Source organism: Bufo gargarizans, chromosome 2 (assembly GCF_014858855.1).
Source record: "Bufo gargarizans isolate SCDJY-AF-19 chromosome 2, ASM1485885v1, whole genome shotgun sequence".
Lineage (NCBI taxonomy): Eukaryota > Metazoa > Chordata > Amphibia > Anura > Bufonidae > Bufo > Bufo gargarizans.
In genome coordinates, this window is record NC_058081.1 from 673,931,890 (window position 1) to 673,954,983 (window position 23,094).

Here is a 23,094-nt window from a genome sequence, read left to right on the forward strand (position 1 = left end):
TAGCCATCTTTGTTCTAAATAGAGTAGTGCAGCTATATTAGCCAGTGCATTGTGTGCAGGGATTACTGTTGAATGATGGTGTTCAGTTCTGAAAAATGAGGGTGGGGTTGGGGTTAAATGGGGAAAAGTCAGGTTAGTGATAAGCCTGCCTAAAATATGTTTTTAAAGCATGTTTAAAGCTAAGCAGGTAAGGAATTAACATGATCGTCCTGTCCATATGAAAAGCTATGTGCCTCCATGGTAACAGACTATGACCAATACTGTGTAGTCGGATCTTGCAGTCATGTGTTCCTTTTTTTAAATTAAATTTTCACTTCAATCACATTTTGTTAAGCCATGGTAATGACTGCCATCAGAAATATCTGGTATCTGTATGGCAAATAGCCAGGTTCCCTGAACTGTATATTATGTTGGACCACCCTCCATCTTGTACTCATTTGGTGTTGAGAAAGTCTGTTATACTTTCCTTAAGAGATGGTCCAAAGGCCTATATACTTGGTTTGGCAGGTGTGCCACATTTAAGATGAATGTTCTTCCGTGCCTATTATACTTGTTCCAGACCCTCCCCATCCACATCCCAGCTAGCTTCTTTACTACTGCACACCGTGACCTCTTTAAATTTATCTGGGCGGGGAAGAGTTCTAGACGCTCTAGATCCTTACTGCATGTACCAAAAGAATGGGGGGTTTGGGGATTCCTGACCTAAGGAAATATTATGCTGCTTCTATGTTCCAACGAGTTGTAGACTGGTGCCGACACACCCCGTTCAAACAATGGATCTCCATTGAACAACTCTCATCCCGAACCCTGCTGGCTCTTCTGCTGTGGACTGACGGGAAAGTTCCTTGTGCACTTTCCTCTCATCCTATCATAGGTCCTACTCTAACTCAATTCTGTAAGTACCAACATATCTCTACAATCTCCCCAACGCCATCCCCATTGTTTCCTATCCTGGGACACCCTGACTTCCCGGCGGGTAGCTCGGGGGGCCCGTTTGTGCAATGGAGATTGAGTGGCAAGTGTCGGGCACCCTTCTTTAGAACCTCAGGTAGATGGTTCACACACTCAGAACTGTTGGGACAGTCTGAACCCTGTATTCTAGGACCGTGGAGAACCAGACAATTACACCATTTCCTTTCCTCTATCCCTTCTTCCCCGGGCTTTGATAGAGCTCTTACTCATTTTGAAAAGACATGCATAGGTTCAGGAATTTACCGCCACTCCCTCTCAGAACTCTACAAGGCATTGGTAACGCCTGGATCAGACTTTCGCCCCTCCTACTCTATCAGGTTGGTTCAGGATTTGCAAAGAGATATCTCCTCTGACCAGTGGCTCAAAATATTCCAACTAGCTCACAAATCCTCCATTGCCAGTAAATATCAGGAGGCCAGTTATAAATTGTTATCGAGATGGTATTACGTCCCAACCCGTCTCCAGAGGATGTTCCCGACAGCGTCTCCTTTGTGCTGGCGATGCGACTCTCACCAGGGTTCGCTTCTACATATTTTCTGGCAGTGTGACAAAATCAAGCCTTTCTGGGATTCAATCCATAAGGCCCTGGCATCTATCTTCTCCTTTCCCATACCAAAAACACCAGGATTCTTTTTACTTTTTCTTTCGGATTTACCGTTGAGCCTATTTCGGCTTTCCTGCCTGCGCCACGTGGTTATAGCAGCTAGGTCCTGTATTTCGGTGAAATGGAAATCTTCTCCACCTTCCGCAGTGATGTGGATTCAGAAAGTTGAAGAGATACGGAGAATGGAGGAACTCACAGCATCTCTAAAATGTAGTAACAGAGCTTTTGTTGCTACTTGGACCCCTTGGTTCGTCTTTCAAGATTCTTCGGAGTATCAATCCTTGCTGGTGTCATGCCCTGCTCTGACTATGTGCGGAGGTCAGCCAGAATAGCAGCACGTGTTTAGTATTTTGTTTTGGAGCCGTGCTGGATCCGCCTCCCATCAGGTGCACTGGGTGGGGTCATTAGTTTAAATAGCACTCCATCCCAGTGCTCTGAGCAGGTGATAGAAATCATTCTGGCCTTGGAAGCAAGGAAGGAAGATTGTCTGTTCCAGTTCTGCAGAGATAAGTGTGGTTTTGTTGTTTGCTTTCTTTGTTGTGTTGGTGTCATCTCTCCCATCCAGATTCTGTGTGAGCAGGCTGCTCCTATTCCCCTTTTCACCATTTCAGGGAATCTAGGGTGTTTTAGCCCAGGCACGAGGACACTTCAATCCTACCATCTAGGTCTGAATGTGGGCTGAGCAGAGCAGGGAGATAAGTCAGGGATTTGCTAGGAGGTGACCCTTTCCCCTGCTTCTCGCCTAGAGCCTGGTTTGCGGGTTTATCTGTATGTCTGTTATCCCGTCCGGCGTGACAGCTGGCTTGCTAATGTCGTCTGTAGCTCCCCCGTCTGTTTAATTCACTCCCTCTGCACACTTATACCGTTGTCTCCATACTTTCCCTTTGTGGTTTTGTCCTGTCTTCCCTCATAGCTGCCATTAGTCTTATTATTATTTCTATGCTGAGGCCGTATTATGTTTGGCCCTCTTGGTTTTGTTTGCTATATGCCATATGCATCGTGTTATTCAAGTACCACTGTGGAATTCATGTTATACATAGGATAACATGATCGATGTATAGATGATAGAGTGTATTCCATGTTTACTTGTCGGCCTGGTTCCGACTTTACCTTTCTGCTGTATGTGAATCAACATACTATAATTCTGTCACTTTTTTGTAAAGTATAAATAAAGAATAAAAAAAAAAGAAGAAGTCTGTTATACTCTGTCTCAAGTACAGTGACCAGAGGAAGACTGATCATAGACCCAACATTGAAATTTCCCAGTGGGCCGATGCCCAGGGGGTCGCCAGAGCCTTTTTTTTTCATGGCAACCAGCTACATATATAATGCTCTCAGCATTAATTAATACTAGGAGTAAGTACTTATGCACCTGACCAAGGGCCCCGGGTGCCCTCCTAAACTCAACTGTATCAGGATGGGGATACACTTGAATACTGTAGGGAAGGCAGCAGTATTTTGTGCTTCAATGTGGTATTTGGTTCTTCCGAAGCAGTATTTTGTGATGCACTGTGATATTTGTTTCTTTTGGGGCGGTGTTTTGTGCTGTGCTATGGTATTGTAGGCCTTACCTTCCTCTGTTGTTTCTGCCTACTTGTATTGCCCTGTCATCTGTAAATTTGGACCCGCCTAAAACATAGGGCCACTTTTAGTTGTTTTTCCAGGGCTACTATAATTTCCCAGTCTGCGCTGACAGTGACCATGCTGATTGTAGATTGGGGGTGTATTATATGGTCTTTATGTAGTGTCTCAAGGCTATACAATATATACCTGTATATACACTCACCTAAAGAATTATTAGGAACACCTGTTCTATTTCTCATTAATGCGATTATCTAGTCAACCAATCACATGGCAGTTGCTTCAATGCATGTAGGGTTGTGGTCCTGGTCAAGACAATCTCCTGAACTCCAAACTGAATGTCAGAATGGGAAAGAAAGGTGATTTAAGCAATTTTGAGCGTGGCATGGTTGTTGGTGCCAGACGGGCCGGTCTGAGTATTTCACAATCTGCTCAGTTACTGGGATTTTCACGCACAACCATTTCTAGGGTTTACAAAGAATGGTGTGAAAAGGGAAAAACATCCAGTATGCGGCAGTCCTGTGGGCGGAAATGCCTTGTTGATACTAGAGGTCAGAGGAGAATGGGCCGACTGATTCAAGCTGATAGAAGAGCAACGTTGACTGAAATAACCACTCGTTACAACCGAGGTATGCAGCAAAGCATTTGTGAAGCCACAACACGCACAACCTTGAGGCAGATGGGCTACAACAGCAGAAGACCCCACCGGGTACCACTCATCTCCACTACAAATAGGAAAAAGAGGCTACAATTTGCACGAGCTCACCAAAATTGGACTGTTGAAGACTGTAAAAATGTTACCTGGTCTGATGAGTCTCGATTTCTGTTGAGACATTCAAATGGTAGAGTCTGAATTTGGCGTAAACAGAATGAGAACATGTATCCATCATGCCTTGTTACCACTGTGCAGGCTGGTGGTGGTGGTGTAATGGTGTGGGGCATGTTTTCTGGGCACACTTTAGGCCCCTTAGTGCCAATTGGCCATCGCTTAAATGCCACGGGCTACCTGAGCATTGTTTCTGACCATGTCCATCCCTTCATGACCACCATGTACCCATCCTCTGATGGCTACTTCCAGCAGGATAATGCACCATGTCACAAAGCTCGAATCATTTAAAATTCGTTTCTTGCACATGACAATGAGTTCACTGTACTAAAATGGCCCCCACAGTCACCAGATCTCAACCCAATAGAGCATGTTTGGCATGTGGTGGAACGGGAGCTTCGTGCCCTGGATGCAGGGCCGCCATCAGGGGGGTACAGCCGATACCCCAGTAAGGGGCCCAGACCCTGGGGGGGGGCCCAGCCAGTTCCAATAAAAAAATAAAATAAAAAATAATAATAATAATTTTTTTTTTTTTTACTCCCCTCCCGTTTGTCAGTGACTTGAGTTGAACTTTATAGCATCGCTAGAGGGGGGCAATTAAGTATTCCTTGCTAGTGATGTCCGGTTCATGAACGAATCGTTCATTTGAATGGATTCAGTTCACTGACCCGAAGGAGTCGATTCCTCTGACTGAGCTGATCCGTGTGAAACAGCTCAGTCTGACCTAGCACACAATAGCAGAGCCGCTGGCAGCAGGGAGGGGATGGGGCTCGGGAGGAGTGTAATCTGATCCTAGAGTGGAAGCTGCTTCTGCCAGCCCCTCCCCTCCCTGCCCACCAACCAATCAGAGCTGAGGCAAGGCAAGCACTAGCAGCTCTGAGTCTGAGTCACTGACACAAGTGCAGGGAGTCTAAGAAAGAATGGAATGAGTCACAGGTTAAAATAATCTAAAGATCCGACTTAGTTAGAGACTCATTCGATTCTTTGAGTTAAAAGAGCCGCGAGTCAGACTCTAGAACAGTTTACACTGAGGCTGATGCTTTTGTTGCAGCAGTGATGAGGTTAAGGGACAGGAGCAGAGAGATAAGAGAAGTTACAGATGACTGTGGAGACCACGTGATCTGTTGCTCAGAAGCCATGAGATTGTAAGGCTACTTTCACACTAGCGGCAGGACGGATCCGACAGGCTGTTCACCCTGTCGGATCCGTCCTGCCGTTATTTCGCCGGACCGCCGCTCCGTCCCCATTGACTATAATGGGGACAGGGGTGGAGCTCCGGCGCAGCACGGCAGTGCATGGCAAAAGGTCCAACTTTTTAGTCCGGCGGCCTCTCACCGCGAACTGCTGTGCTGCGCCGGAGCTCCGCCCCCATCCCCATTATAGTCAAAGTGGACGGAGCGGCGGCAGGACGGAATCCGACAGGGGGACAATCTCTCTTCAGGTTTATTAGAAAATCGTGCACAGATTGCACACTAGTTATTTTCCTGAGTGATGACTGTGGGGACTGTAGGGACTATTTTATTATCAGCCAGTGTTACTGCTATCACCTTATCACATACAGTTTTCCCTGTGCATTCACTTAGTTGTACTGCTGTCAGACTGCTGTCACTGTGGGTAACAATGCATTGCATGCCCAGCGCACAGCTCCTGAGTCCTCCTGTCCGCTTGGGATAATCCAGAAAACAGCTTTGCATTTTACCCCCGAGCAAAGACCACACAACATAGAGCTGCCTAGCCAAGTAGACAACATAAGGGTTAATATGAAAATAAATAATTTGGAGCCTTTGAAATAGCTAAGCTCAGTAAGGCGACTGTCACACCTGCATTTAGGTGCGGAGACGGATCCGCGCCTATAATGCAAACGTTGGTGTCCGTATACGTCTGCATAACTCAGTAAAAAAAAAAGTCTAAGTCTAAGTGTAGGTCAAAAGGATCCATCATAACTTTACATTGAAATTTAATGGGGGACGGATCCGTTTGCAATTGCACCATATTTGTGTCAATGTAAACGGATCCTTCCCCATTGACTTACATTGTAAGTCAGGACGGATCCGTTTGGCTCCGCACCGCCAGGCGGACACCAAAACGCTGCAAGCAGCCTCCAGAGCGGAATGGAGGCGGAACGGAGCCAAACGGATGCATTCTGAACGGATCCTTATCCATTCTGAATGCATTGGGGCAAAACTAATCTGTTTGGGGCCGCTTGTGAGATCCCTGAAACAGATCTCACAGGCGGACCCAGAAACAGCAGTGTGACAGTCGCCTGTGCCGCATACTGAGCTGAGCTATTTCAAAGGCTCCAAATTATTTCTTTTCATATTGATCCTTATGTTGTCTACTTGGCTCGGCAGCTCTATGTTGTGTGGTCTTTGCTCGGGGGTAAAATGCAAAGCTGTTTTCTGGATTATCCCACAGGGCCATGATCCTCCATCACTTATTGTTATTAACCCCTCCCTTGCCAGCCCACCCAGCCCTATTTAGCTTTGTGCTCAGCTTAAAAAAAAATGTTTAGGCCATGAAGGGGTTAATTAAGTGTTGGAGGGGGTGGGGGGTGTTATTGTGCATATTGTGTTTGGGATCCATTTAACAAGTTTGACCAGTTGGGTTTGAGAGTGGTTGAGTGTCATCCACAGATCCCCCATAACAGTGTGTCATCCACAGATCCCCCATAAAAGTGTCATCCACAGATCCCCCATAACAGTGTGTCATCCACAGATCCCCCATAACAGTGTGTCATCCACAGATCCCCCATAACAGTGTGTCATTCACAGATCCCCCATAACAGTGTGTCATCCACAGATTCCCCATAACAGTGTGTCATCCACAGATCCCCATAACAGTGTTCGTCATCCACAGATCCCCCATAACAGTGTTCGTCATCCACAGATCCCCCATAACAGTGTGTCATCCACAGATTCCCCCATAACAGTAAGTCCTCCACAGATTCCCCACATAACAGTACGTCATCCACAGATCCCCCCATAACACTGTAACAGTAAACCTTGTGATTTTAAGGTGTTTTTTCTTAAATGTGCCAGGGGAAGATTGCTAGGGCAGATTAGAACAGGTAGTGTAGTTAGTGTTAGTGTAGGGTCCTGCTTAAAAGAGTCTACCTTGTCGTGGTAGCAGGCTTCATATTATTTGGTCAAAAATTAATTCCTTACTGAAATCGCTGATTATCACTTTTTACTGTCTTTGTAGTTGTAAAAAAATAATGAAATTGGGGGTAGGTCCTTGGGGGTGGAGGGGAGGTGGAGTCAGGACGGATTCTAAAGGGGCGGGGTAATAGGGGGGGCCCAGGCCTTGAGCTGTGTAAGGGGCCCCAAAATTTCTGATGGCAGCCCTGCCTGGATGTGCATCCCTCAAATCTCCATCAACTGCAAGATGCTATCCTATCAATATGGGCCAACATTTCTAAAGAATGCTATCAGCACCAACAACGTATTAGTATGGTGTTCCTAATAATTCTTTAGGTGAGTGTATATTGGTGTATCCTTGGGGAAGGGGGAATAAAAAACTACTATTATATTTATGAAATAAAAACAGGTATTCAGTAGACATAAGCGAACCAGTAGAGATAAGTTCGCAGAATTTTTTGAAAAATTAAGTTGGGGGAGAGAGAAGTGTCACGGACATGCTAAGGCATGCGGACGTTCCCGCGATGGGTGGCAGGGGATCTGTGAGACTGGCAACCCGTGGTTTGGTCTCACATACTTTCCTTTTGGATCGAATGACGTCTGTGTTGTTTCTGGTGCTTGCCACACCTTCTGTCCCCAGGTGTTGCTATTGTGGTCATTTATCCTTATCTATTTGTTGTTGTTTCTCCCACTATGCTATGCGGTTTATAGCTTCTGTTGGGCTTGTGGTTAGCTTGTGTTTAGTTCTCGGCTGAGTTCCTGGTGCTACTAAAGCTTCATTTAAGATAAGTGTTTCCATTCCCTTTTGTATTTTGTTTTGATATATGTGTGTGTTGCCTTTCCCTGTTGTTTGTCATTAGGCCTGAGGGAGATTCCTGTTTGTCCTTCCCTTTGGAGGAACAGGTAGACTCAGTCCTGACATTAGTTCCAGGGTCCTATAGGGTTCTAGGTATACTGTGTATGAACTTGCCTACCTTTGGCGCCTGTTCATACTGGTAGTCTGTCAGGACTGGAGTTAGGGTTTTCTCTAGGAGGTGTCCTGCCTAATCTCTTTTAAGACATTCTGGTTCTCTTGTCCTTCTAGAAAGAGAACTATTTTGCATATTTTATTGAGAAAGGTATATGCTTTGAAGAGCAGTTGAAGGTTTCTTTGTCTGAAGGTGTTGTCTGTCTTTGTTATACTGATGATGTATCCTCAGGTGAATAGGAAGGTGTTATAATTATATGTACTTGCTGCTGCACATCAAGTAGCTAAACAGTAAGAAGAATACAGCAGCAATGAGCACTGCATTATTTTCACACAGTGGATTGCCAGATATGTGTTTCAGCTTTTTAAACAGGTTTATGTAGCAAAGCTATAAAAAAAAAGCTAAGCTAGCCTCACATCTGCAACTAGTTCTTTGAGGAGAAAAGAGCACAATCAGACAAAACCAGATGAGAACAACATTTCTAGCTGCAAGGATTTGGGGGAAGCTCTGGGTGGGTACTATTTCTATTATTGAGACCAGTTGTTATATACATGATGACTATTGTAGGCTAGACAACACTCCTCTGGATTTCTGGGTAAAATGTATGCACATTATCATGTTTAACATCTGCTGTGTCAGGTTTAGAAAAGCTAATTTAAATCACTTTCCCAGAAACACAAAGGGACATCGTCTTGCCTACAATATTGTGTATGCGTCGTACCAAGGGCTGTCTTTCGGGGCTCTGTTGTAGGCAAATGTCTTTGCAGTAATTATTCTAAATGTTGTAAATACATATTTTATCATTATTTATATGGAATACAGTGATATTATAACTAACACTATGCTTTTAGTTTAATTGGAACATTCTAATTAGGGCCAATGGAAAATATGGCGACACTAATGTTCAAGGGTGAACATGTAGTTACCGGTAGTATACAATCTTCTATTTCTGCATATTCTCCTATGAAAAACTGTTGTTTGAACCCCTGAATAACATTGTTCTCCTCCAACTCCTGATTAATGACTCAGCAACTAATTAAAATGGCGTGAGAAGCCAGTGATTTGTTTAAAGTGTCATCTGAAGGTGACGTCTCATTTAATCAAAGATAAACCAGAAACAACTACCTAGAACACAAGTAATCAATTCTAGAACACAATAATTCAAGAAACAGACTTCTGACAACGTTAGTGAGGTTTATTTCTCCAGCACATCATTATTATTATTATTGTTGTTGTTGTTGTAATAATATTAATAATTATTATTATTATATGCCTTTCATGTGATCTAATTATATCGGTTGGTCAGTGCAAGAACCTTCTAGTATCGGTAGTATTTTGTATTTTTGTAATAGTATTTTGTGGACTCTCATAGATACTGGACAATTACACTTTGAGGGTTTTATTCACATGATTGTATATGGATTTATATGATGTTATTTTTTTTAACACTATGACTACAATATAATACTGTCTGTGAAGGTTCTCATTTATCCAGGTCATGGTATATCTGTAAAGAATAAATCAAGGCAACCAGACTTACTGTAGATTTCTTGAAAAAGTTTCACTCGTTCTTCCAACGAGCTTTCTCAATTCTGAGTGACTGTACAAGAATTCTCTGGGAATAAATATGCAACTGAATCAACATCTGGTAATTTTACCCAGCATGGGGATTTTTACGTAGATGGCCTCCTTCACACCTCGTTTGTACCGATTGTACAAGTCCAGTTGCCTTGATTTATTCTTTACAGATACAATATAATACCGTTTTGCTATTTTGGCTTATTTACTCTCACAGTTCTCAAATTCACATAACAGCGGTAGGAAATTTCACCAACACGGTCATCTAGTTTCAGCATGTAACTTCCTGTCCAAGGGATAGGGATGAGTATTCGATTTTTGGTGATCCAAAGGATGTATGAACCATGAGTGGTCAGATCCTCACCAATCTATCAGTTATCCCTAGAGAAGAACAAGTCGATTCTGAACAAATTGAATTCAACCTGAGTTTTGTAAAAATCTGAGCATCTGAAACCAAATTTTTAGTGATTTGGGCAAATTTCGGCGCCATAGACGTAGGGAGGGACATAGAGAAAAATGAATGAATAAAAAATGAACAAAAAAGTGAGAGATAAAATTTTGGAGACCTCAAAGTGTCATACACAAATTTATTATAATTTGATCCCTTCTTATCCCATATCCAGTAGATAGGGGATAGCATGTTCTTTGTAGAATACTTAAATAAGGAGTATTCTGTCCAAAGGCTTTTATGGCATCAGAAGGATACTTTATTAGGGCCTAATAAGCTGGATATTCTTCGATAATGCTGGACCCATGATCCCCATTTATATGCTCAGCCTTGTCTTTCCTTCTTCTGCTCTCTGTCTTCTAGAGGTCACTGGCCCCTGTTCTCCCCCATCTATCAGATACGTATAACATATTCTATAGATGTGCTGCAAGTTCATGGTGGGAATACCACTTTATAGTTGGACCTGGAAAAAGGATGTAATTTTCTTTTTGGGTAGGGCTACATGATGATCATGGTTGCTACACCCTTGCTGGATTTTTTTGCATTTTGGTGTCACAGTATGGTAACTTGAGAGTTGTACTATGGCTCCATACAGTTCAGTGGCTGCACTGCTACACAGCAATCTCTATGTAGCTCTATGAACCACTATAAAGAACATGTATACTGGGTTGCTGTTCCTTAATACTGGTCTAGCACCCTTAGCAGCACCCAATATTTTACATTTATTTTATTTTAAACTATCAAATGAATGGTGTCAAACTGGAACCTTCTCCTTTTATTACAAAAATATTAAATACAAATTACACCTTCATAAAATTTACTTAGATTTTCAATTACCTAGGACTTTCCTGTCTCCTCCTTTCCAAGTTTCCCAACCACATTCCTTAAACATCTCATATATAGTTTTGGTTTTTATCCTTGGGTACCATGCTACAATCTACATGAGGTTAAGATATTTACTATTTTCCAGGACGGGCAGAATCAGAAGCTGACGACCAGTATTTGGTACAGACAGGTACGTGCAATACATTTGTATATCATGACATCACTTAAAGGGCATCTGTCAGCAGATTTGTAGCTATGAAACTGGCTGATCTGTTACATGTGTGCTTGGCTGTTTAAGGGGGTACTATCTCTCCTTAGGGAGAGAGCGCCTTAATCAGCATGAGGAGACTTATAGGCCATACATGCTCCTCTGGAATTCTGGAATGGAAATGAGCTCTTAACAAGCTCTGCCTCTAATGCCACCAGATGTAAGGCAGCTATCCTATAAGTCAATGTTCAGCTCTTTAACTAAGCCTTGAGACATGACTTGGATGTTGAATAAGCCAGCACCTCATCTGCAGACAACTGTTTCTGGGTGATTTCCCCTCAGCAGTGCAGAGCAGAGAGTACTGGCTTGACTGGGTGAGAGGCCTATCAGGGCTAGGGGGGGTTACTATCTCTCCTTAGGGAGAGAGCGCCTTAATCAGTGTGAGGAGAGTTATAGGCCATACATGCTCCTCTGGAATTCTGGAAGGAAATGAGCTCTTAACAAGCTCTCCCTCTTATGCCACCAAATGTAAGGCAGCTATCCTATAAGTCAATGTTCAGCTCTAGTACCCCCCTAACTCTGACAGGCCTCTCACCCAGTCAAGCAGTACTCTCTCCTCTGCACTGATGAGGGGCAATCACCCCGAAACAGCTGTCTGCAGATGAGGTGCTGGCTTATTTAATATCCAAGTCATGTCTCAAGGCTTAGTTAAAGAGCTGAACATTGACTTATAGGATAGCTGCATTACATCTGGTGGCATTAGAGGCAGAGCTTGTTAAGAGCTCATTTGCATCCCTTCCCTCCCAGAATTCCAGAGGAGCATGTATGGCCTAAAAGTCTCCTCACACTGATTAAGGTGCTCTCTCCATAAGGAGAGATAGTACCCCCCTAACCCTGACAGGCCTCTCACCCAGTCAACCCAGTCAAGCCAGTACTCTCTGCCCTGCACTGATGAGGGGCAATCACACCGAAACAGCTGCCTGCAGATGAGGTGCTGGCTTATTTAATATCCAAGTCATGTATTAAGGCTTAGTTAAAGAGCTGAACATTGACTTATAGGATAGTTGCCTAACATCTGGTGGCATTAGAGGCAGAGCTTGTTAAGAGCTCATTTGAATCCCTTTCCTGGCTGTTTAAGGCATGTGTGTTGGTCCCATGTTCAGATGTTCCTGCATAGCTGAGAAAAATGAAGTTTTATTATATGTAAAGGAGCCTCTAAGTGTAATGATAACACCCCCATTGCTCTTAGAGGCTCCTATTGGCATATATTAAAACATCATTTTTCTCAGCAATGCGGGCACATATGAACATGGATCCAGCGCAGATGTCTTTAGCTGCCAAGCGCACATGTACTGTAACAGGTCAGCCATTTTCACAGGTACAAATCTACTGACAGATGCCCTTTAAAGGGGTTGTCTACCTCTCTATATGAAGCACCTGCCATGCCGATCAGCTGATGGATCTGGCACCTCTAACCCTCCATCATGTTCACCTGTGGACGCACTTTTCCTCTGGTGGAAGCACATTTTTCCTTTTTCATTTACAGCTGCATAGGCAGGTCATGTTTGCTGGAATGGAAACAGCTCCATACTGGTGTATGGAGGGGTGTCCAGGGCGGAAGACCCCTTCTACGATATCCACATGACCATGAGACATCCCCTTTAAGAACACCTGCAAATATGTTTATCTTTATTATCTAGATTATCTATATTTCTCAGATTTACTTTTTATTTTTATTTTATTCTAGATGTGGAAGGATGAATTTCTGGCCTGGAATTCAAGTCAGTTTGATGGAATTGGAGAAATTTCGCTCCCGCTCAGTGCTGTTTGGGTTCCAGACATTGTTATCAATGAATTGTATGTAAAAGCTGACGCCACATCAAATGCCTTACTCTCAGAATTCAAATCATTCTGGTTTGACACATGGAAGTTTATTATATGTGGGGTCACGTACTATAGTAAAGTATAACATTTTTGTAGGGAGAGATTTGGCAAAACTGGTGCCCATAGCAATTAATCAGATTGCACCTTTAATTTTCTAAAGGAGCTCTGAGGAATGTAAGGTGGAATCTGATTGGTTGCTGTGGGCAACTAAGCCAGTTTTCCTTTGCACCAGTTTTAAAAAATCTGCCTCAGTTTCTCACCATAATCTAAAACTCTTTAAATTCACATGAAAAGAAAGGTGAAAATTGACAGCAAAAGGACCATAATTAAGCTAAAGTTGGTCCTACACATTTTATGTGTATGGATCAAACCATCGATTTCGGCGGGGTTGGCTGACCGCCTAATGTGTATGGTGGCCTCCCAACCGGGCAAATTGGATTTAATGGCCTGATCCTTTTGTTAGCGGGGAGATAAGATACTTCCCGGCATTGGCTTTCTACCTTCTCCCCGTTTACTACATACGTATGCTCCACCATTTGCATAGGAGGATCAGGAGAGATAGCCTTCGGCTGAACGAGCACTCGGCTGATAGCCCTAGATGTCACGTGTATGGCTAGCTTATCCTATACATAAGATCTGTGATCATGTGGACCTAGCTCAGATATTTCTAAGTTATCATTTCAATGCTGATGACATGATTTATCTGTCCTGTTATAAAGCACATCGGGTGACACAAGCCAATTTGTGCCCTACAGTGTAGAAGATGGGAAGTCTCCTGATTTACCGTATGTGTACGTGAGCTCTTCTGGAATGATCAGGAACTACAAGCCCATGCAGGTGGTGTCAGCCTGCAATCTGGAGACGTACGCCTTCCCTTTTGATATACAGAACTGCAGTCTGACCTTCAGCAGCTGTTTGCATACAGGTAATGGGTGTGGCGGGACGTTCAGGCAGGGTTGCCAACCATCCAGAAGTATCTGGACAGTCCGTAAAAATAGGTGACTTGTTTCCTATCAATTTATTCAAAACTTCTAGAAGGTACAATATAATAAATGAATGGCGCAACTTGAATAGTTGCTCCACGGGGAATTTAAGCAGTCACTAAAATGGAAATATCAGGAGAGGTTACAGGTCCTCTTTAAGTATGAAGGATCAGGAATGTTGGAATCCTTCTCTCCCCTGAAATCTGCCACTGTGAGAAAGTAAAGAGGCCCCCCATACACATTAGAAGTTTGGCCAACATGAATCTGATCAGAATGGCCAGATATGCTATATGGGGGGTTCAGTCAGCACAACCCTATGTAGGTGCACATTGCTATGGCGAAATACAGATACAAACGCAAAAACACAAATGCAATCGCACTCTGCAACCAGCACTCTGCCCTGCCTCTATGCTGGATGTTGAATGAGGCATTGGTGTACATTTGGCCAAAGCGTAATAAGCCACTCACCACGTCAAGGTTGCCTCCATGAGTGGTCCCTAACACTAGTTCCTACCTGTTATGGGCCATGATAGCCACACAAAGTCCAGGGAGTGTAGGTACAGCATGCACGCCAAGCACACTCTGCTTTTAACCCCGTCCGTTGCCATTACAGCTTCCATCGAATCCAGGGATGCAAGTACTAACATGCATGCTGAGCCCACTATATACTTCTCCTGGAGCCACAGCATGCTTGGCGTGCATGCTGTGCCTGCGCTCCCTGGACTTTGTGTGGCTGTCATGGCCCATAATGGGTAGGAACTAGTGTTAGGGACCACTCATGGAGGCGACTTTGACGTGGTGAGTGGCTTATTACGCTTTGGCCAAAATGTACACCAATGCCTCATTCAACATCCAGCATAGAGGCAGGGCAGAGTGCTGGTTGCAGAGTGCGATTGCATTTGTGTTTTTGCGTTTGTATCAGATCTGCTATATGTGTAATTGAAAAAGAACGACTTGTGATAATCCTGTGAACAACATATGTAACTGTATGGATTGTTTTTTTGTCTTAGTGAATGATCTCAATCTGTCCATCTGGAGGAGCTATGAGGAAATCAGCAATGACAAAAGTATATTCTTAAATGACGGAGAGTGGGAACTTCTGTCTGTACCCTCCAACTATGAGATTCTACATACCCATGGCGGAAGCTTCGCTCAGGTCCAATTTAATGTATGTGAAAGTTTTTAATCGGTTTAGTCAACATATTCAATCTATCTATGTATTTATCTATATATGTCATAAATCTTAACATAGAAGTTATGCTTAACCAATTCCAGACTGGACCCTTTACCCCCTTCCAGACCACATTACTTTTATTTCCATTTGGTTATATATAAATAATTGTTGCACGTTTGTTTTCGGAGATATAGTGGACTTGATGTCCCCTTTCTGTAATGGACATTTTGATATATGGGATGTATGGATTATGGTCTCCATTGGCAGGACTAGAAGCAGTGGTGTGGTGTGTAGGGACCTTTTTTTATTATTATTTTTTTTTATTTTAAAGTCATGCAAGAACTTTGGGGATTATTTAACATTACATTTTTTATTGATGATTTCTCCTGTAATTGGGGTTGACATATTAGCCCCAGTTACAGGGAGGAAGGGGGGGGGGGGGGGAGATACAGCCCCGAGAGGTTTTGTACAAGGTTGTTGAGCCTGACTGCAGGGCTGATCTGGGTCTGCTAACACCCAGCTGTGACCATCACTAATTATCGTTTACACATATAGGTGTCACCTTCCATTGAAATCCTGTGATGTCAATGAGAAGTGATCTCTGCAGTATCAGCCAATTGTGAGGCTTTAGATGAAAAAAATATATATGCTGTAGATGTTGATATGGAAAAAAAATCAACAGGATTCTTAAAAAATATGTTTAAACGTCATAAAAACTGTATTTAAGCAAGCATTTTGATGATATAATACTATTTCAATATGGTTTAAAGGGGTATTCCCATCTGGGACATTGATGGTATGTTGCTTGGATATACAGGTGAAACTCGAAAAATTAGAATATTTTGCAAAAGTCCCTTTATTTCAGTAATGTTAATTAAAAGGAATTGCATTAATGCAGCTTAAAATGAGAATTTTGTGAAAAGGTTCAATATTCTAGCCTCAAAGTGTCACACTCTAGTCAGCTAATTATTCCATACCTCCTGAGCAAAGGGGACCTCAAAATTGAGACTTTGGGGTTTCATAAGCTGTAAACCATAATCATCCAAATTATAACAAATAAAGGCTTGAAATATCTCGCTTTGCATGTAATGAGTCTCTCTCATATGTTAGTTTCACCTTTTAAGTTGCATTACTGAAATAAATGAACTTTGCACGATATTCTAATTTTTCGATTTTCACCTGTACCATTAATGTCAGATATTTGCGGGTCCCACCTTTTTGACCTGCTCCCATCTAGAGAATGGGACCCCTGAAATCAAGGAGAGCACACAGCTCTTCATTCATCATGAGGGAAGTTCTGAAAACAAGCCAGCGCTCAACTATTTTTCAAGCTCCTACGGCTGTGAATGAAGGATTGCCGAGCAGTGATGGCCAGTTCGCATTGTTCGCCTGCGAACATATGCGGGCTGCCATCTTTTTTCACAAGTCCGGTGAGGCACAGGTAAGCCCTTACCTGTGCCTGTGCCACGAGCCGGTCTGAAAACAAATGCGGTCACCGGGAGCAGGCAGTTCCGAGAACAGCCCGATGAAGGCCCCCGGTGGCTGTTCTCGGAACTGCCTGCTCCCGCTGACCGCACTTGTTTTCAGACTGGCTCGCGCACAGGCACAGGTAAGGGCTTACCCGTGCCTCGCCGGACTTGTGAAAAAAGATGGCAGACCGCATATGTTCGCGGGCGAACAATGTGAACTGACCATCACTTTTGCCAAGCATGCAAAAACTGGAGGTAGCAACCAGCCAAAGGCTATCCTACCTTATATTCTACAAGTGATGGAAAAGAGCATTCATTCCAGTCTTGATACTGTTGGTGTTGGTCTTCTGATGTGAACCCCTAGAAAAAAATTACATATCTAGACCCGAGTGACATGCTTGCATATTGTCGGCTGTCCTGATGCCCAGGTTTGTGACCATGCATACCAACAAAACAGTATGTTCCATGCCAAGCACCCACTTTTCCATCAGTATGGTTCCATAGCTGAGAAGAAAATAAATGTTGCCATAATTGAAATCGGCTGTTGTGCGTTATGTGCAGAGCTAATCTGTGTCAATAACTCTGCACATGACTGTATCGATATATGGAAAGGGCATCCATGCAGACACATTTTAATTATTCCCTTTCGATCATATATAGAGATGAGCGAATCGAAGTTGACAAAGTGGAATTCGATCTGAATTTCAGAAAAAATTTGATTCACACCTAAGCCTAATTTCCTCACGCTTCGTGGTAACGAATCACATTTTTTCCTAAAATGGCTTTTAGGAAATGGAGCAAGGGATCACCCACAATGCCGTGCATGCAGCCAATCAGCAGCCAGCCCCTGTGATATCACAGCCCTATAAATAGCCTCAGCCATCTTGGATTCTGCCATTTTCCAGTGTACTTAGTGCAGGGAGAGACGTCAGCAGACGCTAGAGACGCCAGTGCTAGGAAAGACTTTATTGTGCTGCAAAAACTATTTCCAAGTTCAGGGAAAGATTATTCAAGGTGTAGTGAAAGGATAGGGAGGCATTATCCACACTGTAAAAGGAGAACAGGGTCCAATAGGAGAGTGTACAGACTGGGTAATAGGAGCGATTCTATTACACCTTGCTGCACTAACTGGGGATCCAAATTAGGTTGCTTTTAGGTTGTTTGGACTTTATGATACATCAGTAATTCCAGCAAACCTTGCTTGTTATTGGGATGCAAGTGATATAGCTACTTACGGGTGTATTAATAGGAAAGATATGTACATCCTATTAGCCGTTCTACATTGATTTTATATTGTTCTACATTATTTTAGGGGGGTGTATTAATAGGGAAATACCGCTTAATTGACGTTCAGCGGTGAAGTTACATTGTACTACAGCCATTTACGTGGTGTATTAAAAGGAAATATACGTACATCCCATTAGCCCTTCTCCGGTGAATTGGGATTGTTATATTTCTTTTTTGGGGTGTAGTAATAGGAAAAAGAATACGTCTTAATTGCCGTTCTGTAGTGAAGTTACATTGTACTACAGCCTTTTATGGGAGGTACAGTATTATTTTAATTTTAGTTAAATTCTTTTATTATACAGCATGTCAGACAGACAGGTGACATGCCCTTCAAAGGTAACGGGTAGTGGCCAAAATGTTTCTGTCGCAGGCAGTAGAAGAAGTGGGGGTGGCAGCAGGATTCGCAGCGAGAGACCTGAGCTCCCGGTGTAATCTAGTGGTTGTGTCTTGACCAGCAACCCAGCGATGCTTGAATGGTTGACTCGGTCTTTGACTTCATCGCAAGTGACATCAGACACCCCCAGCCAAGAGGCGGTGGGTTCCTCTGAAACAAAGCTTAGTTGACATGGCCTGGGAGCAGGCCCTGTGCCCCCACCTGTCCTCAACCTTCCTCTGTCATTTTCAGTTCCCTCAGCGCGAGAAGTATTATATGCTGTAGTCTCGGCTCCGCTTTTCAGCGAAGACGAGCTACTAGAGGACAGTAAGCAGCTACTGCCTGACCAAGATCTGGAGTAGACATCCGCCGCTTACTCCGGTAGGCAGGCAAGTAGTGATGATGAGAGTCGCGTAGGAGCAAGTGTTGCGAGCGGTCAGGCTCCTGGCTCTGAGATCATTTGTCCCTCTAAGACCATTTGTCCCTCTGGCTCTGAGACTGTTTGAACTCCTCTAAGGGCGTTGTCTAAGTGAACCCCTTGATCTTCTCAGTACCCCTGAGGGTAGGAATAGACTTTCCCGAGGGGAACACTATGTCGTTACCAGGAGCAACAGTGCAGGACCAAAGGATGAGGCAGAGGCAAAGTCAGACAGGCAATAGGTCAGGGCATGCAGCACAGGTATAGGTCAGGCAATCCGGATTGGTAACAGGAGAGTCAAGGCAAGCAGGCAGGGTTCAAACAGGTAGCAGAGTCCAGGAACACAGGTACGAGTCAGGAACACAAGCGGCTATCAGAAACCTTAGCAGGACACACAGACCTTGACACTAAGGCATCTGGCAAGAGAGTTGAGCCACTTATATATGTGCAGGAGGGCTAGAATTGGTTGGCAAGGTCACATGATCCAACTCATAAAACACAGGAAGTGATGTGCACCATCCCTTAAGGAAATGCATGGCAGTGAGTCAGCAGGCTGGCAGCAGTGGGAGGTCGGGAGCCAAACGTGCATGGGGTAAACCCCCTCGCTTCGCAGCAGCGGTGCAGGGGTTCACGGAGGCAGCAGTAGCAGGCAGTCAGCGCGGAGTGTTGGGGGGAAAATGCCATACTCGGCGGTGTGACAATTTTTTGTTAGGCCGCCGGAGGTGAACATGGCCATTTGCTGATTTGTAGGCAGAAGGTGAAGCGTTGCCAGGGTACCAATGTTGGTACTTCCGCCCTGCGTCAACACATGCAGCATCACCATAAAGTGGCCCAGGAAAACCGTGGTTCCGATGTGGTGGCCCAGCCTGCCGCAGCAACCGCTACAACACCCAGTGGCACGCACCCAATTTCATTCAGTCAAGGCTCCACCACCTCAGCCGAAGTGAGCTGTCTGTCCTTCCCATCATTTGCTGGTCCTGATGCTCCTGCTCTTCCTACTCCTTGTCAGTCATTCCGTCAGCAATAGATCACCGAAGCAATTGCCAAGAGACAACAGTATGCGTGCACTCATCCAATGGCAAAGAAGCTAAACGTACTCCTGGCCAAGTTGCTAGTGCTGCAGTCCCTCCCTTTCCAAGTGGTGGACTCACCACCATTCAGAGAACTGATAATTTGTGCCGAGCCGAGGTGGAGAGTCCCAAACCGTCATTTCTTTGCCAAAAAGGCAGTACAAGCCCTGTACAGCTATGTAGAACAGAAGATGGGCCAGTCCTTGATAGTGTTCGAATTGCGAATTTTTATTGCGAATATAGGCACTTCGAGAATTTGCAAATATTTAGAATATAGTGATATGAATTTGTAATTTCGAATATTCAAGTTTTTTTTTAAACTCAGTACACATGATCTCTCCCTGCTTCTAGCTTGTGGGCCAATGAGAAGGCTGCAATATCTTTGACTTTAGGAGTAGTGTTGATTACGAATTTTCGTAATGCAAATTTTTGTAATAAGTATTAAAGAGATCGTGAAAACTCAGATCTAATGGTATATTCTAACCCCCAGGAGTTTCCATGGTGACGGAGTCGCTTGTTGGGGAGGAGTATGCCAAAAACTGTACAGATAAAAAAAAAGACGAATATTCTAAAAAACTAATATATTTGTTTTTTAGAATATTCGTAATATTCTAAACCAAGAATATATAGCAATATAGCTAATATATATAAAAAAAAATGAATGTAGAACAATTTAGCTAATATAGTGCTATAATCTTTTTTTTTTTTATAGTTGTAATTTTTTTCCAATCTGAACTTCTGATGGGTTAGAATATGCCATCTGAGTTTTCACGATCTCATTGATTCGCATTACGAAAATTCTCATTGCGGAAATTGTCATTACAAAAATTTGCAATCAACACTACTCCTAACGAATATTCGACAAAATATTTCCGAAATATTGCAAATTCGAAAATGGCCCCTGCCGCTCAACACTAGTCCTTGATACTGTCGGTGTATGCCAAAGTGCACAGCAGGGTATGCGTGTGGAGCTGTAACTACGGTCAAGGACAATATATGTCCTTTACGGCCCACTGGGTAAATGTGGTTCATGCCCAGCCACACCAGCAACTTGGCCAGGTGACGCCACTTCCACCTCCATGTTCTCACGCCGTTGGTCCTCCAACAATGTCCGCCTCTGCCTCCTCATCCTCCACCGTATCCTCAGACTTCACTGCAGGGACAATTCACAGTGCTCCATCAGCATACTACATGTGCAGGACACGGCTGTGTCAAACTGTTCTGCACCTACTGTAGTTTGCCTGGGCGAAAGAAGTCACACAGGGGAGGAACTGCTCAGCGTCCTTCATCAAGAAATCGAATCCTGGCTTTCTCCTCGACAACTCAAAATCGGAACCATGGTCACCGACAATGGGAAGAACATGGTGTCGGCGCTGCGTCAAGGAGGGCTGAGCCAGGAAAATTTGCATGCACTTTTTACACTCGTACTCTGCAAAGCACACCCTCCTTGAGCTGCAACGATAGAACGGCTTCCCCCAACATAGGCTGATATGCGAAGTTTCCACCTGTTGGAATTCCACCCACCATATATTGGACTGATTATATAAACAGAGAAAGGCCATAAATGATTTCTTGATCATACAGATGGACAGAGGGACTTCCCTGTGTAATTTCGATGTTAGCCAGTGGCAGCTCATGGGTGACATAGTATATAAGGCAAAAAAAAAGACATTTATACATCCAGTTCGGCCTGTTATCCTGCAAGTTGATCCAGAGGAAGGCAAAAAAAAACCTGTGAGGTACAAGCCAATTGTCCCCACTTAAGGGGGAACAAATTCCTTCCAGACTCCAATAAAGCAATTAGAAGAACTACCTGGATCAACGACCCTTCTCTAGTAGCTATAGCCTGTAATATTATTACACTCCAGAAATTCATCCAAGCCCCCCTTGAATTATTTTATTGTACTCCCCATCACCACCTCCTCAGGCAGAGAGTTCCATAGTCTCACTGCTCTTACCATAAAGAATCCTCTTCTATGTTTGAATAGAAACCTTCTTTCCTCCAGACGCAGAGGATGTCCCCTCATCACAGTCACTGTCCTGGGGATAAATAGATGATGGAAGAGATCTCTGTACTGACCCCTGATATATTTATACATAGTAATTAGATCTCCCCTCAGTCGTCTTTTTTCTAAAGTGAATAACCCTGATGTTGATAATCTTTCAGGGTACTGTACTCCATGTGTGGTCTGACTAGTGAATCGGCTTATGATTTGGTAGCCAAAAGCAGGAGTGGGTACAAAACACAAAAGACATGCAAATATTCCATTCACGTGTCATCTCTGTTTTGGATCCACTCCTGTTTTTCTGGCTTTAGCAATACTGATGGATTACTGACCAAATGCTGACCGAGTGAAGGCGGATGCTCCACAGACAGGATCTGTTTTTTGTGGGTTATTGTTCTGAAGGTTCAGAGGAAGGGCAAAATAATCAGTGACGTCAACACAAACTTACTGCTGACACCCTCTCCACTCTGTCAGGGGGGCTCTACTTGTATAAGCATTTAATAGAACAGGTTCTGTAGACATCTATGTGGAGTCAGCTGACGACGGTGTAAAAGCAGTGCGCTCTTTCACGCAATAGTAGGATCTTGGGTCTCTGCCACGCTCTTTATCCCTGGCGCTAGCATTGACCTGTAAGGCTGAGTTCACACAAGTTATTTGGTCCTTTTTGGCCCCATAACTGCACAAATAAGTGAAGTGTGTAGTGATTCTAAGAGCGACGCCTGTCATCTGCGTGTCATACTGACCCTATGTCTGTTACTGCAAGGCACAGTGTTGTACACCACTATACAGTCTCTCTGTAGTCAGGAAATAGCTGTTTTTAACGCAATTCACCACAAATAAATTTGGATCAAAACAAATCTTTTTTTCGTAAAATTCGTCAAACTGACCTATTTGAATTTTTGAGAAATTCACTCATCTCTAATCATATGAGTAGATGATTTACATATGCTTCTAGAAAATGTATCTAGAGCAGATAGAAAATTAGGGTTTGCACTAGACGGGAAACTCGTAGTCTGGGTAATCCAAGCATTTCAAGATCCATTGATTGTATTAACCATGAAAACAAATGGGGAACATTATTATCTAGTTTCTGTAGGACCAGAATTGGTGGTTTAGCTCAGAATTACAAATAGACGTCGTCTTTCTCTAAGCTGGAATTCTACAGCTCGTTAATTTGCATATGAGCCATATAGCCTCATTACTGCAAAACAGGATAGCAAGTGTTCTATGCAATACACAGCTGCACATCAAGTAATGCAAGAAACAGCTATTAGGCCACACAC

The 23,094-nt window shown here is 43.6% G+C and overlaps 1 protein-coding gene across 1 annotated transcript in view; it reads left to right on the forward strand.

The window, feature by feature from the left end:
• Positions 1-23,094, forward strand: part of HTR3B (5-hydroxytryptamine receptor 3B) — a 40,275-nt gene that overhangs the window by 7,996 nt on the left and 9,185 nt on the right. The window contains exons 3-6 of the mRNA XM_044277652.1: positions 11,085-11,129; positions 12,895-13,004; positions 13,787-13,956; positions 15,025-15,182. Coding sequence (XP_044133587.1) covers positions 11,085-11,129; positions 12,895-13,004; positions 13,787-13,956; positions 15,025-15,182 — 483 coding nt within the window. The remainder of the gene's footprint in view (positions 1-11,084; positions 11,130-12,894; positions 13,005-13,786; positions 13,957-15,024; positions 15,183-23,094) is intronic.